Source organism: Hyperoodon ampullatus (assembly GCF_949752795.1).
Source record: "Hyperoodon ampullatus genome assembly, chromosome: 4".
Taxonomy (NCBI): domain Eukaryota; kingdom Metazoa; phylum Chordata; class Mammalia; order Artiodactyla; family Ziphiidae; genus Hyperoodon; species Hyperoodon ampullatus.
In genome coordinates, this window is record NC_136917.1 from 49,367,213 (window position 1) to 49,385,352 (window position 18,140).

At 46.9% G+C, this 18,140-nt stretch overlaps 1 protein-coding gene across 1 annotated transcript in view; it reads right to left on the reverse strand.

Annotated features, from left to right (window-relative positions):
- The window catches only part of AFAP1L1 (actin filament associated protein 1 like 1), a gene marked incomplete at both ends in the record, with an annotated part of 71,672 nt that extends 63,558 nt beyond the window's left edge, over positions 1-8,114 (reverse strand). The window contains 2 exon segments of the mRNA XM_079702380.1: positions 7,809-7,887; positions 7,890-8,114. Coding sequence (XP_079558506.1) covers positions 7,809-7,887; positions 7,890-8,114 — 304 coding nt within the window.
- Between the last annotated feature and the right edge of the window lie 10,026 nt (positions 8,115-18,140).

Sequence of the window (18,140 nt, forward strand, 5' to 3'; positions counted from 1 at the left end):
TTCCCAAACCTCACTCCAGACCCACTGATCAGACCTCTGGGGGTATAGTTTCAGTAGGCTCCCTAGGAGATGATTCTGGGCCCAGCTGGATTCGAGAACCACTGCTTTAGACAATAGAGAGTGGTCCTTAAGGGAGACTGGACATGCAAGAGTAGAAACAGGAAACTCCTATAGGAGATGACGGGATATAGGAGAAGAAGCCATCCAGGATACGTTTTTCAATAACAGTCAACAGAATTAGGGGTGTGATTGCAGAAAGGATGAAAGCAAAGGAAACGATGAATAATGACGAAGTCTGTGTTTCTGTCCCCAAAATAGGAATCATTGACATGGAAAACCCTGGAGCTGAAAGTGGCCGTATCCAACTCTACTCTGTGAATTTTGTATTTTTTCTTTTATTTATTCATCACCTCAACATTTTTTGCGAATATACTACATGCAAAGCACTACATCGGGTGCTTGGAAAAGAACTATGAACAAGGTAAGAAGGACCCTGCCCTCACAGAGCTCACATTAACAGCTCATTCATTCCCATAATTAATCATAACTGCAAAGATGGTAACCAATGAGACGTACAGAGTGCTAGGGTTACCTGTAATGGGGGATGTAGCTTGGGAGACAGGGAAAGATTGTCTTGAGGAAGTAATGTTTGAGCAGATCGCTAAGGATGAGCAGGAAGGAGTTAACCTGGTGAAGATACAAAGGCCAGTGTGAGGAGAGCCCATAGTAAGAGATGGGCAGGGGCCCAAAGTGAGTTGGTGACAGGCAGGGTGGGTCCTTGAGGGCCACCACCAGGACTGTAGTCTATATCTTAAGAACAATGAGAAACCATTAAAGAGTTTAAGTACGATCAGATCTACAGCTTTAAGTAACTATCTTTAATTGCATCCTCTTCTTCCCAAATTCTATCCACAAGCATAGATAATTCATAAGTCCCATTAAAATCTATGATATATTGCACATTTGAATAAAAGATGAATGCTTCAGGGCTTCTCTGGTGGCGCAGTGGTTGACAGTCCGCCTGCCGATGCAGGGGACACGGGTTCGTGCCCCGGTCAGGGAAGGTCCCACATGCCGCGGAGCGGCTGGGCCCGTGAGCCATGGCCGCTGAGCCTGTGCGTCCGGAGCCTGTGCTCTGCAACGGGAGAGGCCACAGCAGTGAGAGGCCCGTGTACCCCCCCACCCCCCAAAAAAGATGAATGCTTCAGGTTGAAGTATATACTCCTACAAGTCCTGTTCTCTATAGTTTGCAAAAGGGTCATGCCTACGGAAACCTCTTGAATTGAGTGACAGTTGTTTTAACTTATATATTACTGTGATCCCTATTACTATGATAGGAGCCACTCTGGGGCTCCCTGATCTGTGGCCACTCAGCCTCTGCTTCATTATGTTCCTGGGCACCTCCTACTCTGTCACTGAATAGCTCTTTTCATTTGTATGCTTCTCCCAGATTGTGCCCCAGTTGGTCTGTGTTTAACCTCTTGTGTAGCCTTCTGGAGAGTCTTTCTATCACCTCTTCTATAGGACAGCTAGTTTGAGAACTGATCTCATGTACCCCCTTCAAATTTAGTCTCATTCAAAAACAGCCCCATTTCCTTCAATAGCTCCTCACGTGATTGTGTTGTTAACAGAAAAAGAGAAACAGGAAGGGTGATCTGATTTGGTGGTGAATAAGATGAGTTCAAAATTGGGTCACTTGGAGGTTGAGTTGACTTCCAAATGGAAACTTCCACAGGCAGGAGCCAGTGCAGGAGAGTGGAGCTCAACTCATGGCTGAAAACGGACATTAAGAGTAGACGTCATGGGCTTCCCTGGTGGCGCAGTGGTTGAGAGTCCGCCTGCCGATGCAGGGGACACGGGTTCGTGCCCTGGTCCGGGAAGATCCCACATGCAGCGGAGCGGCTGGGCCCGTGAGCCATGGCCGCTGAGCCTGCGCGTCTGGACCCTGTGCTCCGCAACGGGAGAGGCCGCAACAGTGAGAGGCCAAAAAAGAGTAGACGTCATAACGGGGCTTCGTTGTCTACAGGTGTGAGTTTAGAGAGAGGGCTGAGGTGGTGGGGAGAGAGGGGCAAGAGCCATCAAAGAAGAAAAAGTGAGCTAGAGAAAAGATGGGAAATAACAGTTAGTAAGCACTTATCATGGGCCAGGCGCTGGGTGCTGGGCAAATATTACCACATTGCAGTCTCCCAATTTTGGGTGTCATTATTCCTGCTTTGCAGACTAGCAGAATAAGACTTAGTTGGGTCACTTGCCTTAGAGCAAGAGAAGCCCAGAGGCTATGAGCACCTATAACAGTGGGATTGGAGGTGGGAGAAGGAGAGGCAGAAAAGGCTTCTGGCAGAGGGATGGAGCAGTGGTTAACCTAGATTTACTGGATTGCAAAATCCATGCTTTCTCCATCTTTGCAAATAGGAGAATCCATTTAGAAAAGAGTAGAGGGTCAGAGCTACAGAGAAGCCCAGAAGATGGGACTGGGAAGGGTGAAAAATTAGACAAAATGGAAGCCGTTTGTGACCCTTAGATGTGGGCTTTCAGCAGAAGGTGTGACCGGAAGTGAGACTGCAGGGAGGGAGAGAAGTGTGTAGGAAGAAACGGGAAGCTGCCGTTTGTGTGTATGGTGGTGGGGTTTTATTTTTCTGTTCAATTGCAAGGTTTTTGTAGAAGGGTAAGAAGGGTATGAGAAGTTAATGGTATCCAAAAACAGGGTTGTTTTTCCGAACCAAAGATCAGAATGAAATAATGATAGGCTCTTGGCAGAGAGTGGGGAGGGAAGAACTTACTCGGCAGGGTACTCACCCATGTGAGAAGTGGGGTTTGAAACTGATAGTTGAGGGAGAGGCAGAATAAACCCTGTGTGGGACAAGGCAGTGGAAGTGATGTCTAGTGCCAGCAGAAGCCTCTTCAGGGAAGAGAGTAAGGTTAAATCCCATACATACACCCATTGCATAGTGTGGCTAAAATCCAAGTAATTATATTTGATAAATGTAACATCTGTCATCTACTGAATGTTTCCTAAGTGCTACCTTACCTGCATTACCTTTTCCCATGACACTCCAAATGAAATGAAACTGACATTCAGAGAAATTAAGTAATTTATCCAATTCATACAAGATCATACAGCTAGGAAGTCGTGGTCAAAGCCTAAATTTGTCCATTCTCTGAATGACTCAGCTCTACTGAGTCTCCAAGCCGACAAAGATGACCTTATGGAACATGTTTGGAGGGAAAACATGAATATGGGTGCATGTTCCTTTTGGAAGAACAGTAATTGATAGGAGGAGAGCATGAACTCAGATGTCAGGAAAGAGGTATGGGAATTTACAGCCTTGGGGACAGAAGTTGGGCAATGAGTCATGGATGGGAGCTCATCATAGGAATGGCTATGGGCTACTTGGCCAATGGAAGCCGCAGATAGGGAAGATGTGGCTTTCCTAATATAGATCTCAAAGCTGGTCCAACAAAGGCAAGACACGAGTAGGTTCTTCTAGCATCTCTTACATAATAAAAATATCACTTAATGAAAAGCAGAGCTTCAGATTATGTCTTGAGTTGCCCAGGAGACAATATGATCTCCCAGAGAATATAATTCAGCAAAAGAAACTCCCATCTTGGGTTGAATGCAACTAGTTGAAAAAGAACTAGTTGTCAAGTAGAAAGGAAAGGAACTTTGGGGAAATTGATTGTTTCATATGAGCCAGGCATATCAGATACAACCTTGGACATTAACAAGGTGTATTAAAAATTAGAGAAAATTTAGACCAAAGGCTTTAAAGCAAAGATAACTCGAGAAGACTAGAAAGTTCACAAAAGCAAAATTGTGAAGACACAACCATAGTCAGTAGGCAGGAATAAATAGAATAAATAAGAGAAAATAGACACATTGGCCTTATGTATTAATATTTTATCAGTCACTCAGAAACGCCCATCAGATGGTTCAGTTATTGCACGTCAGAGATGGATTTCCGAGAGACAAGCACCATGAAGGAGCTCCAAGGATACAGAAATTATGACATGGTCCCTGTCTTTGAGTTGTATACAAAGTTGTCTAGCCCAGTTCTTAAAACGGAGTAGGGACTCAAAAAGTGTCCTCAGAGTCAGACCAGCTTGGGGCCAATAGAATTTTATTATGTTGAATCTGATTAACGAAAGACTGTAATTATTACAATAGCCAGCATTTATTGATTGGTTCTCATATGCTAGGCATTATTTGAAGTATTTTCCATATACTTAATATTTATAACAACCCCAAGAAGTAGGCATCATCAGTATCCATATTTTATCCTCATTAGAGGATAAAGAGTTAAGTTACTGGTCCTGTAGAAGGTGGTGGCCATAATCATTAGTCTATAGTGAAGGTGTTACCTTCACCAATGGCTGATTCTCTTTGAATGATATTCATGAATTGGGAAGTCCTGCTGGAAGGAATTTCATTATAATGTTAAGTGGTTTCTGCGTCTGTTACTATGTTATATGAATCCTGCCTTACTCATGGGAAGACACATATCCTGTTAGACTAGAAATCCTACTTCCCAGGTTTGTTTTCATTCTCAAGTCAGTTGACTTCGATGACGAGCTTCTATGCTGTAATTGCTACTGAAGATCTGAACAGTATAGTTGTGGCATAATGGAGGTGCCTGGACCTGCAGCAGGAAGATTTGGCGTCCAAGCCCTACTCTAGGGCTTGGGCAGGTCACCTGCCACTATAGAGGCAGCCAGCAGCAAGCTTAAGATCAGGACTTTGGTTCAAACCCAGCTCTGTCTCTCACATGGCAAGTGACTGTATAAGTTAATGTCAGTGATCTAATCCTGCTGTTACAGACTGAATTGTGTCCCCCCCCCCCCAGTCCATACATTGAAGCCCTAACCCCCAGTGTGACTGCATTTGGAGATAGGGCCTTTAAGGAGGTAATTAAGGTTAAATGAGGTCATAAAGGTGGTCCCTAATCTAATAGGACTGATGCCCTTCCAAGAAGAGGAAGAGACACCAGAGATCTCTCTCTTTTTCTCTCTCTCTGTGCACAGGGAAGAGGCCATGTGAGGACACAGTGAGAAGGCAGCCATATACAAGCCTGGAAGAGAGGCTTCACCAGAAATCAGCCCAGATGGCACCTTGATCTTGGACTTCTAGCTTCCTGAACTGTAAGGATATAATTTGTTGTTTGAGCCACCCAGTCAGGTATTTTGTTATGGCAGCCCTAGCTGACTAATACACTGCCAAGCCTGCTTTCTTGTGAGGTAGGGATTAATGATAGTACCTAGTCATAGCCCCATCTCATCGCTTTTTCCAAGAGAAGCCATGTAAAAAGCTGAGCATGTTGCCTGGCGCATGATAAGACCTTGATGATTTCAGTTGTTACTGTTATTAATAGTGAAGTGTGGTTTCCTTCCCTGGGCATGACAGTCTCACTCCCCACGTGGTCGGTATGGGGCTGAAATGAGACCTGTGCTTCTTAAAATTTCCCTGGCAAAAGAAGAGAGTGTTCACACCCTCCTGGGGATATGGGCACAAGAAGGAATTTCCACTGGAATGATTTGTGAAGTCTCTCACATTTTATCTTAAAAACCCACACAGATTTTGCATTCTAGTTCATATATAGTTTTAATTCGTACAGTGTTTGCAGTGATTTCTCAGGGTAGACAGCTTAGGATCTAGACAGATGACCTGGTCCTGTTGTGCCTCATCCACTTCACTCGCATTTGAGAAGGCCTTTGCAAGTCACAAAGAATTGTTCTGATGTGAGGATTTTGTGGTATGTATTTTTAAAAATCAGCATTACAATTAATCAACTTGGGATACACTATAAAGTATGTTTCATATTACTAATGAACTACTTGAACCACTGTTAGTGAGCTCCTACTGTGTGCCAGGCATTGGTGTCAGCACGGTGACCACTGAGATCCACTCTCAACCTTCCAGAAGCTTACATTCTGGCAGGGAAGGTCAATACTAAACACATAGTCAGATAACTAGCTCTTAGAGTAATGGCACATCATGACAAGGGCTATGAAGGAGAAGGAAAGTAGGCTAGGAAAGCCTGTAGCAGGGGAGAAGGTCAGAGCCCTAGAGCATTCTGAGTACTAATAGATTCCCGGGAAGTCTAGCTTCCTAGGAAGAGTGGTCTGGAAGCAGCCTTCTTGAGTGAGGCATCAGTTATTAAGCATTTTAAACTGAGTGAATTATTATCACTCATGGTCTGTCAAAGCTCTGGGTGGTCTGTTTTCCACAGCTCCAGGTAGGCTAGTTATGGGGATTTTGTACTGGGGACAGGGTGGTATTTGGCAGCTTTTGGGGTGCGATGGGGTGAAGGGCAGTGCTCTTTGCTTTAAATGTACAATGTGGGAAGTGGGGATGGGGGACTGAGGGATATTAGAGGTGCCTCTTCTCTCTTTTCTTTTTCCTCCCTGGCGAGTGCGTCTGCTCTTTGCAGACTTGTCCAGGAGTCAGTTAACAGGTGAGAACTGCTTTACAAATCACAGCCTCGGTCCCCAAAGAGCCAAACGGAAGCCCCCTCCATTTTTTTCCTGCCCTTCCAGCTCCTAATAGAGGGTGGATGCAGCATTTTGTGTGTTGGAGATGGTGTGGGTGGGGAAGTTGTCCCCAGCACCTTGACCTGGAAGTCTGAACTCTGGCTTTACCCGTGTAACAGGGGTGCAGGGAGGTTACCCCGACACCTGCTCTTCTTCTCATCCCTGCCCCCACTGCCCTTCCTAATTGCTTCCACACCCCTGGCCACTCCTTTTTTTTCCCTTGGAGGCCTTAGCACAGCAAACAGGCAGATGGAGGAAGGGTGTAAGATTATTGTAGGGAAGGGGAGGAATTTTCCATTAATAATAATAATAATAACAAGAATGATAATGCTTCTCATGTTGGCACAGCACTCGCCAGTTTACCAAGTGCATTCACACCTGTGATCTCCTTGGATTCCAGAGGTGGGAAGTTATGACACTGGTGTTCTGGTTGTCAGCCTTTGACACTGCCCCCATGTTCAAGCAGGCCACCTTTTTTACAGACATGAGCCCATTGAGGTGTCCAGGCCTTTACTTAAGCACAGGCCCCAATAAATGCCCCCCATAAATGCCCTCTCTTTGCTCCTGTCAATTGCAGTTTCAACAAGCCCCCACCATGTCTGTGAAACTTTATCAAATACTCTCGTCTCCTGAAAAAGAGTCCAAGCAAGAAAGGGTCTCAGAGACCCTCTAACCTCGTCACTAGCCCAGAGAGAAAAAGGGTAGGTTAAGGTCACGCAGCTTGTCAGGAACAGAGCCAGGGCTCCGACACCCATGTGCCACCCACATGCTCTCCTGCAGCTCCTCCTCCCGATACCCTGGGTAGCTGCACACTTCGTCTCCTGGGGCTTCTCAGCGAGCGAACAGTAGGGGCTTCGCATGTCCGGTGGTTTTCAGGAGTGTGACTCGTTAGCCCTATTTTACTTTCGGTGGGGGTTGGGGGGAGGTGGGATGGGGTCAGAGGAGCTCGCCGTCCTCAGGAATCCTGTGGGGCATTCTTTTATGAAGTTAAGACTCCAAGTGTATGAAAACGCTGGTTTCACAAACAGGAGGCGACTCAGCTCCGGGACGAGTCCCTAACACACGAGTTCCTAACAGACCCCTAGCAGCCCTGGCCCAAGAGGCACCTGTACCCACAGCGCCCGGCCTTCGACCCCCCCTACCCGCTCCACGCGCCCACGCGCCCACACTCCTCGCCCCGGCCCCACCGCCCGTCTCTCCCTCGTCCTCTCTGGCCTCTAGATCTCTCGGTTCTCCCCTCCCCACCAAGCAACAAGTGTGGGCACCACTTTTCTTCTTACCGCGGCCTCGGTCCATGGCGCCGGCGATCGATTGCGCGGAGCAGGGCGCGGTGCCTCCGGCGGGGCGGGCGGCTGCGGGGCGGGCGGCTGCGGGGCGAGCGGCGCTCTCCAGTCCCGCCCGCTGGAGCGCCCTCCGCGCGTCCCCTCCCCCGACAGGATGCTCGCCCAGCGCCCCCGCCCGCCCTCGCCTGCCCCTGCACGCCGCTCCCGGAATAGACCCGGAGCCCGCCTCACCCCCTGGGCCGCCGGTGTCCCTTGTCCCGCACACACGCTCCGCGTCACGCCCTGCCTTTCGCAAGTCCTCATGCCCCTCCGTGAGGGGCTAGAGGACCCACATCCCAGTTCACACGCTTTCTTTCGTACCCGCGCCCGCGCTTCCCACCCCAGCCCAGACCAAGGAGTTGTTCAGCTCTGCTTGCATTCCGCTAGTGACGAGGGGCTTACTACTGCACTTCCCAGCCCGGTCCATTTTCAGATTGTACAGACTGTTAGAGCCTGTTTTTCAACAGAGGAATCAAAATCTCTTTGCCTGCCGCTGCCACCCATTTCCTGGCTTTCGGTTCATCTTCTCCATTAAACAGGTCTTTCCTGGGCACCTTCTAGTGCAAGACAGTGGACCAAACTCTATGCTGGTACAGTGTCAATAATGGTGTAAAAGAGGAGTGAAGTAATAAAGATCTTTAAAAAATAAAACCACCTAGGAAAAGGAGAGAAAGAGAGGATTGCTAAAAGGTGGGCAATGGCTTGGGACACATCCAACTTTCGAGGTTCCCTGTGCACTAAAACGTGAAGAATGCCAACACGGAGTGATAAAAATTGTGGAAATGAACACTTTTTTAGCATACAAATGCAGTGCAATGTTAAGTGTGCTCTTCCCAAAATGATTACAGGATGTAGAAAAAATATTGCTATGGCCAGTGTGGTCAGGAATGGGATTTAAGTTTAAAGTTGTCTGAAGAATGTCAACATCTTTCATCCTATTAGTGTGTCTCTGTGAAAGTAGGTCCAAACCGTTTATAGACAATATGAAATGTCTAAATTTAAGACCCTTCATAAAGTGAAGTCCAGGCCTAGTTCTCCTTCTAGACACTCCTCCTCCCCAAGATAGGCCAGGTCACAGTTTGAAGTTTTGGCTAGGCCACTCCTTTACTTAGAACATTCTGGCATTGGGACCATCTTATGCAAAGGCACAAGGGAGGACTTGGGAAAAAGCATCCTGCGTTTTCCTGGCCTGGGACTATTTCCTCCATTGCTTTGATGGGCAAGTTGAAATTAGCCCTGGCTTCGCCAGATTGCATCAGTAGTTTGTTTAGTATATCTGTGTATGAGCACAGAGGAAATACGGTGTAGTGAAAAAACAACGGGATTGGAGTCTGAAAACTTGTGTGTGAGCTCTTGCTCTTCTAATTGCTAAGTGTACAACTTTAAGCCTTTGAGGTTTGCTTGCTCATCTGTGCTGTGGGAAACCTCATACTGACCTCACAAGGCTGTTAGGAGGGCAAATGAAATGATGGCACAAACCCACTTTGTAATCCTTAAATAGCTGTGAGCCGTTATTGTTTGCCAATTCCTCTTTGTTCCTGCCCACTTTTCCAATTTGAAAAGGTCAGTTTAAATTCTAAAGCAGACAACCAACGATTTACAAGTGGGTTAACTTCTAAAAGTTCACTGTTTGAATTCTGAAACACTTGGAAACAAGGCTATAAATTGTAGTCAAGTTTCCAGGCTAGCCCATTTATACTTTAAAAAGCATAATATTTCACTTGAAGTAAATTTTAAAAATATGTAAAATGTAACTGTTGCAAGAACAGATGGAGGCTTAGAACTTTTAGAAACTTTAAGAAACTTTCAGACTGGATGTTTAGAAGAGAATTGGAACAGAAAAATAAAAAAAGCGAAAGGGAATTTATATGCACCTATGGAAGAATTTGTGGAGTGGAATTAACTGAGCTGTGGTCTAGGAAAGATGTAAAAATGGGAGAACACAGTCTGTGCACAGTTTTCCTAAGGATTAACAAAAAGAAGTCGCTCTGAAGGTGTAGTGGTTCTGGTTTAATAATTACCCATAATTCCCACTAGGTGGCACTGTTGACTAAATGGACTACAGCTTGGTTGCTGTTAGGAAACTGGGTGAGGTGGAGGAGGAGGCTGTGGGTTTGGGACAAGGAATAGCTATATATTTTTTCTGTACTTTTCCTTTACTTAGGCCTATAGTCACCATAAAAACTATCCCCACTTTTCATCAGTCCACTTAGGAATGTTTGTTGCATTCTGTGCCAATTTCTATTGGGAGAACTAATGCTAAGTAGAAATGATCTCCATCCTTAAGGAACCTACAATCTAGTAGAGGAGATAAATATGTACAAAATAATTTAATTAAAAATTATTATGTGAAAAGTGCCAGAGGAGAGATAAAGTGTTCTTGGAATTCATTCAGACAAAGCAAGAATATCTTACTGATCATGGAGACAGTAATGGATGACAGACCCTTGGGTGAGCCTGCAATGAGAAGATAACGTTACAGGCAGCGAAAACAGTGAGAGCAAAGACATAGAGATAGAAAACGGCAGGATGTGTCTGTAAAGAAGTTTGGTCTGGCTAGATTGTAGGGTATCAGGTGGGAAGTGCTGGAATGAGAATGGGGATGGAAGTTGTGGATGCCAATGCCTGGTTTCTCCTCCCTTTTCCACTTCCCTGTATGAGTGCAATTCTCTGGAAAGGATTTTTAGGATCTGCCTCGTATCTTCCCTTTTCTTATTGTTGTACTAAGTTTTCTAGGTTTGCCTGGTACTTGTCTAAAGAAGTCTGTGCAGAGAGCTCCAGCTCTGTAAAAAGATATCAAATTTGGTCCCAGTGAACAATTCCAGGAAAAAAGCTTTCAGCTCCCACATGCTCCTAGTCTTGTGAAAACAAATGATACTCCCCAGTCTCATTCTTAGCTTATCAGGTGGAACTGGGAAGCCCTGGGAAAGAAAATTTTGGAGGCTAAATGTTCTTTGTCCCAGTGAGAGAAGCATACTTTAGCCTCCTAACCTGTCACTTTGCCTCCGGGTCTGCTTCCATCGTGGCTGCTACAGTGACCGTTCCATGGTTCGAATCAGACCCCCCTTAAAAATACTTGATGGCTCTCCTTTGCCCTCAGTGTAGAGTTAAAATTCCTTACTATAGTATTTGGGGTGCCTTCCTCACTAAGCTCCAACCCGCCATTCCTCAGAGCAGACAAGCTGTGATCTCAGGAGGCCCTGGGAAGAGTAAGAAAAACTACCGATTGGGGACTCAGATCTGGGTTCTTGAACTGACTCTGTTACTGTGTCACTCTCAGTTCTTCCATTGGGTCATCAATGTATAATTTCCTACTTAGGTCTCTCCTTACCTCTCCATGGCCCCCCAGATTGCAAGTACTATGAGGGTGGGTGCTGTGTCTTACTTGTTGCGAGGTCCCTAGGGCCTAGCACAGTGCCCGGAACCTAGTAAGTGGTAGCAAGTATTGTGGGGTGAGTCAGTGAATAAATGCTCAAGGACTCAACGAGGTTTCTATTAATGCAGGTATTTTTGGGGTGGTCTCCTTTATCCTCTGGGATTGTTCATTTGCTTATCTATTTGCAGAGGAAAATGAGATTGCAATGATGTGTTCTGGGAGCAATGCCTCTGTGTTTACCAGCCCCACTGCCTGCCACTGTGGACATGCAGCCCAACCCATGGGGCTTCTTCTTGGCTCAGGGCCCTGCTCCCAAACTCCTTTGTGCAGGGTGAGCCCCAGAGCCCCTTGCTCGAGTGTCTGCCCAATGCTGGTCACTGGATGAAAACCTCTCTTTTTCCACTCAGCACAATGTCCCCATTATAGCCCCTATCCAGGGAAATGACACATGCCTGCTGGTCCACCCTGGGCCCCGGAAAGCAGATAGAGATCTGAGTGGCGGCTGCTGGGAGAAGGAGAGTTTCATGGCTGGATGAAAACCTCTCCTTTTGTTGTACCTTCAGGTTTCGGTTCCAAGGCACCTGGCTCCTACCTGCACCCAGGCCACAGGTTCACCTTCACCTGTCACAGAGCCCAGAGCACTGTTGTGTCTGGAGGAAAAGGAGCTTTTATTCTTGTGCCCCAATGCTGCACATCCCTTCCCCTCAGGTCCTTCCTCAAGAAAAGAGCACTCTTGGCTCCTTAAGTGAGGCTCACAGGCCGAAGTGCCCACAGGACCAGTGAGGGGAGGTCTGTGTGGGAGCCGACCACCTGGCAAAGCAGAGCACTGTTGTCCCAGCTGAAAGGCCAGGAGCCAGCAGCTCAGGGAAGTGTGGCCGGGGGAGCATGGGCCTGGAGCGGCCAGAGCTTCCGACTCTTCAGGAGAACCGGGGAATCCAGATTTCAGCTTTTGATTTTAAAATGTTGGTAACTAAGTTCAACTGTTTTAACACATTGCAAGGGCCAACTAAAATACCCCTGTGGGCTTAAGCTGGCATACAGGCTACGCCTTTGGAACCCTGAGAAAAACTGTGGGTTCATGAAGACTTCTAGAGAGTCTGTCCAGCTGGGTGCCTCTACATGGGGGCCAAGGTGATACCCAACGCTTAACATTGCAGCAGGGACTAACTCTCTTTTGAAAGGCTGTGCTGCATGCTCCCTGTTCATCTCTAGGCTGCAGGCTGACGCCAGGGTGCAGAGTCCAAAGCAAATTTCTTAAACCTGGAACTAGAAAAACTTTAGAGCTTAGCCAGTCTCGTTAGAACTTTAGAGATTAGCCAGTCTGGTTGCTTCGTTTGTCCGATGAGGAAACTGAGGCCAAGAGAGGGGAAGAAAGCTTGCCTGAAATCACACAAGATCTTAGAGACAGAACCAGGAGTGGTGCCCAGGGCGCTAGACTTGATGTCAGGTTCTGCCACATACAGCTGTGAAACCTTGAATGAATTACTTACCAAAGGCTCAACCTTGAATGAATTACTTATCAAGGGCTCAATTTCCTCATCTGTAAAATGAGGATGAAAGTCATACCCAGAGGATTAAGTGAGATCTGTAAAGTGCTTAGTGTAAAAGTGCAAGTTATTGTAATCAAGTGGGTTTCCTCTGGAGACATTGTCAGATGCTTATGGGAATATAAGGAACACTGAAATCTCAGCCACACATCCAGGCTGCCCCCTGCAGGGAGTTTTGTGTAAACCAGACCATTGGAAATGTGATAGATTCTGCCAGCTTCCTCCTTCCCTGTAGGCACATCTGACACCCTTAGATACGAGGACTATGGAGCTTCTAGCTCCTGTTACCCACAGAGTCTAAGAAGGGGTGGCATTTTGTAGGTATATATATATATATATATTTTTTTTTTGCAGTATGCGGGCCTCTCACTGTTGTGGCCTCTCCCGTTGCTGAGCACAGGCTCTGGACGAGCAGGCTCAGCGGCCATGGCTCACGGGCCCAGCCGCTCCACGGCATGTGGGATCCTCCCGGACCGGGGCACGACCCCATGTCCCCTGCATCGGCAGGCGGACTGTCAACCACTGCGCCACCAGGGAAGCCCTGTAGGTATATTTTTAAAAATTAAATAGTGCTGTTATTTTGTCAGAAGGACAAATTGACAGTTTCTCCTGAACCAGGTGGGCAAGACCCTGTGTGCTAGGCAGTCCCATTTCTTTTGTATGACAATGAATTCTTTATCCACAAGAGAGCTTTGGGAGTAAAAAAGGCTTTTGGTCCAGGCCCTACAAGCACTTTCCATGACTGACTGAGGCACATTTTGACCCCTTCACATGTGCTCATTAGGCTTCCCTAGTGAGTCCCATGGCCCGTTGGTCGCTCTGGCGAGGGCAGATGCCTGTACTACTTAAACTGGGATCGCGTGATCTTCCTCACACAGAGAGCAAAGCTGACAATATTAATTCACCCTGGGGGCCACTGTGTTTGTCACAGCTCTGTTAGTGGCAAGTAATCACAACTCAAACCAGCTAAAACCAAAACGGCAATTTACTAGCTCGGAAGGTAACTGGGGATTTGAAGGGTGAAGTTGGATTTAAGGTAAGCTTAGATCCAGGAAAACAAACAGAGTGGTTGCTACTTTCTTTCCATCTCCTGACTCCACCCTCCTCTGTTTAGTCTTCAGGTGGTGTCTCAGTCTGTAACAAAGAAGGCCACAAGGCTCCAGGCCTGCACACCTTTACTGGTGGAAATTAAGGTGAGAAAGGCTTGCCTCTCATCCTGTAGTTCCAGCACCGGCCCAGAGGGGGCACTGATTGGGTGAAGCACCTGATCTAAGAATGGGGGAGATGCTGAGCAAACACACCTCCCCTGCAGCCAGGTGCTGTGCCTGAAGCACATCATTCAGTCCTTACCAGCTAATGAAATAAGTGCTGTTATTCCTGTTTTGCAAGTCTAATTTCATGTGGTGTATTAGTTTGCTAGAGTTGTTGTAACAAAATACCACAGACTGGACTTCCCTGGTGGTGCAGTGGTTAAGAATCTGCCTGCCAATGCAGGGGGCATGGGTTCGATTCCTGGTCCGGGAAGATCCCACATGCTGCGGAGCAACTAAGCCCGTGTGCCACAACTACTGAGCCTGTGCTCTAGAGCCTGTGTGCCACAACTGGTGAGCCTGTGCTCTAGAGCCCGCAAGCCACAACTACTGAAGCCCGCGTGCCTAGAGCCCATGCTCTGCAACAAGAGAAGCCACTGCAATGAGAAGCCTGTGCACCACAATGAAGGGTAGCCCCCGCTCACCGCAACTAGAGAAAGCCTGCGCACAGCAACGAAGACCCAACGCAGCCAAAAATAAAACAAACAAAAAAAACCCCCAAAACATGTTAGTACCACAGACTGGGTGGCTTAAACAATGGAAATTTATTTTCTCCTAGTTCTAGAGACTGGAAGTCCACAAGCCAAGTGTTAGCAGAGTTGGTTTCCTCTGAGGCTTCTGTCTTTGGCTTGCAGATGGTAGCCTTCCTGCTGCCTCATCACCTGGTCTTTCCTCTGTGCACCTACATCCCTGGCATCTCTCCCTGGGTCCTACTCTCCTCTTCTTATAAGGATATCAGTCAAATTGGAATAGGGCTCATCCTCACAGCCTCATTTTAACTTATCACCTCTTTAAAGGCCCTGTCTCAAATACAGCCACATTCTGAGGAAATGGGGGTTAGGGCTTCAACATATGAATTTGGGGGGGGGCCCAGTTTAGCCCATAACCCTCCCTAGTAAATGGTGAGGCTGAGATTTGTACTCAGAGAGACCGAGTCTAGCCATGGTGCTGTCATGTTTCTGCCACAGCTCAGGGTAGTGCCCACATAGGCAAAGTCTTTACAACCTAGACCAGCAGCGGGAGGGATGGTATCTAATGAAAACCTTAGCAAACAGGAAGTCCCTGGTGGAATATGAGAGTTTTGGCTCCCTGGGGTGGCTGGGGCTAACCAGGCCCTGCCTGATTGTCAAAGTACTTGTGTTTTCTTTTCCCTGAAGCATCTTCAGTTTGTTTTCCTTTAGCTTCCTGAAGACCAGTCCTCATGAAGAAAGTGAGGGAATACTCATCCTTACTTCCCTCCCACTTCTGTCAGAGGGAACAATATTTCCCAAAGTGTGGAATTCAGACTAGTGCTGAATATGTAAGGTAAGTGTAGATGTGACTCAGGCCAACATATTTGAAGAGTTATGAATTTATTTGAATTTGCATTAAAAGCATAAAATCAGTCCTTATTTGATATTGATAAACAGAAGAGTCAGGAATGAGTCAATTGAAAGAAAAATATCACATAAATAGCATTAAGTAAATAAATAATCTGATGAAACTTGTGGAGGTGGTGTTTGAGTGACTGAAATTTGGGAAACACTAGGATAATTTCCCCCCGAGGAGGAAACCCTTTTGGTCATGGGCATAGATGTCCACCTTACTTTTTTGACCTGATTTACCTATACACTTGGCCCTCATTTGCCCTGAGGACTAACCATGGGGGTGACTGCAGGCCTTTGCTGTCTCTGTCTGTGCCCCTGTGCCAATCACATTGGAGGCCAGGTGAAGAGGCAAGTGGACGCTTGGGTGATAGTGAGATGCCAGCCCTTGTTGTCATGGCTTCTGGATTTTATTTATTTAGAGTCTTGCTCTAGGGCTTTTGAATAGCTTGGCAGTGGCCCACAGCTCTGTGTGTAAAGGCAGGTATTTATCACTGTGAGATCAAGAGTTTTGGCAACTTGAAGTCTGATGTGGAATGAAGTATTTAAAATTTAATTACACATGGGGCATTAACAGAATTGGCATAACTCTGCAAACTCAATTCATAATCTCTGTGAATTTTAGCTGTTCTTTGTTACCCTTAAATTCCAAGCCCTTCTACTCTACATTTGGCTCTGTTCAGTGGCCAGCTGCAGCTGCTGACACCATCCACAGCCAGACCCCATGTTTCCACACCAGGTGCCTTGTGAGGACGAGCAGCTCTGGATGCAGGAGAGCTGGCTGCTTGTCCTGATCTGCTCAAATGCTCAGTGGGCCTGTTCTGTGGCTGCAAAATGCAACCATTGTATTGGCTTTAAGCTCTAACCTTCTGTGATTTCTGTGGCCCCCCAGGTTGTGTTCTGCTTTATTAACATAAGGTTGCCCTCCAGTGTCCAGAGAGGTCATGTGCACAGGTAAAGGGATCCCTTCTAGAACTTCAGAAAGTCAGACACAAAATGTTGTTATGTCTGTCCAAAAAAAGAAAGATGGTTTATAGCAGCAATTCTCAAACTTCACTGTGTGTGTGAATCACCTGGGAGTCTTATTAAAATATGGGTTCGGGGCTTCCCTGGTGGCACAGTAGTTGAGAGTCCGCCTGCCGATGCAGAGGACATGGGTTCGTGCCCCGGTCCGGGAAGATCCCACATGCCACAGAGCGGCTGGGCCCGTGAGCCATGGCCGCTGAGCCTGCGCGTCCGGAGCCTGTGCTCCGCAATGGGAGAGGCCACAACAGTGAGAGGCCCGCAAAATAAATAAATAAATGGGTTCGGATTGAGTAGGTTGAGAGGGGGCCTGAGATTCTACATTCCTCACAAGCTCCCTGGTGACTCCAGTGCTGCTGGTTAGGGACCACACTTTGAGTGGCTAGACTTAGAGCAATTCTCCCTGCTTCTGGTAGGTTAACAACCATAGTGCAAGCCAGACAGTCTCCACGAAGCCTGCATGAATGAGAGGTGTCCTCCCATTCCCTCTGCATGTTCTGGTCTCTGCCTGCCTTCCCACCTCTTGTGATGTCACTCTCCCCTTGCTTTGCTTTGCCCCAGTGTATTTTAGTTCCTCAGGTACATCAAGCTTTTACTCATCTCAGTCCCTTTGCATACGCTGTTCTCTGTGCCCAGAATGCTCCCATCCCCACTTTTCCCTTGGTACTTTGTTGTCATCCTTCAGTAAGGGCATGAAGTGAGTTTCTTTCTGCTCCTCTTTTCTGGTGCCCTATTTGTGTCTCTGTGGCAGTTAACATTGTGCGCCATCTCTTTTTCTGTTTACTTATTTACAATCTGTTTCCTCTTTTAGACCAGAGCTACATGAGAGCTCACACCTGCCTTGCACACACAGTTGTATCCTCAGTGCTCCTGCTTCACAGCAGATGCTCAATACGTAAATATTTGCTGGGCCTGTGTGTAGCCAGGGAGCAAGGGAACATTCTTGAGTTTACTTTTGCACATTTGAGCCACCTGTCTCAAGGGGCTGTGGTGGGGATGATACTTAGAAGAATCATAGAATGAAAGGTCAGGAAAGGAGCTCCTTTTAAGCCACATCTCATCATCAGAGATGTCAAAGTGAAAAAAGTATATATCTTAGAAGGGATGAAATAAAGTAAGTGTAACGTTTCTTAAACAGTTATGTCAAATTAGTTTTTGCAACATTAAATTAAACAAAGAACTTCATAGGACTTTTGGCAATGTGCTTGTGATTCTCTGAGGGGAGAGACAGTGGCTGTGGCCGAGACCCTGTGATTCACTTACCCAGTGGCCATTCCCTGTCTGCCCCGTTTCTCTTCTTTGCCAGTGGGACACCTGCCTCCAACTATCGAGGCTGAAAATGCCAATTACTCAATTTCCCATCTGTTTTTGCAGCAAGAGCATGAGCCTCTTCCACAGTTCTGCCAGCAGAATCTGCAGAGAAGCCTACTGAGGACTTCTGGGAAGGTTTTTCTGCTTAAAAGAGACACTCAAAGGGAAATTTCTTTCCTGTTTTTCGATGTGATTGTGTGAGGACATGATGCCTGGAGCCACAGCAGGCTCTTGTAAACCTGACGAGTCACACCTGAGAATGGTGGAGTGGAGCAATGCAAAGAACCTGGGCAAGGATGGAATGAAGAGGTGCCAAGAATCTGGGCTCCCGACAGCATCACTGAGCTGCTGAATCGACT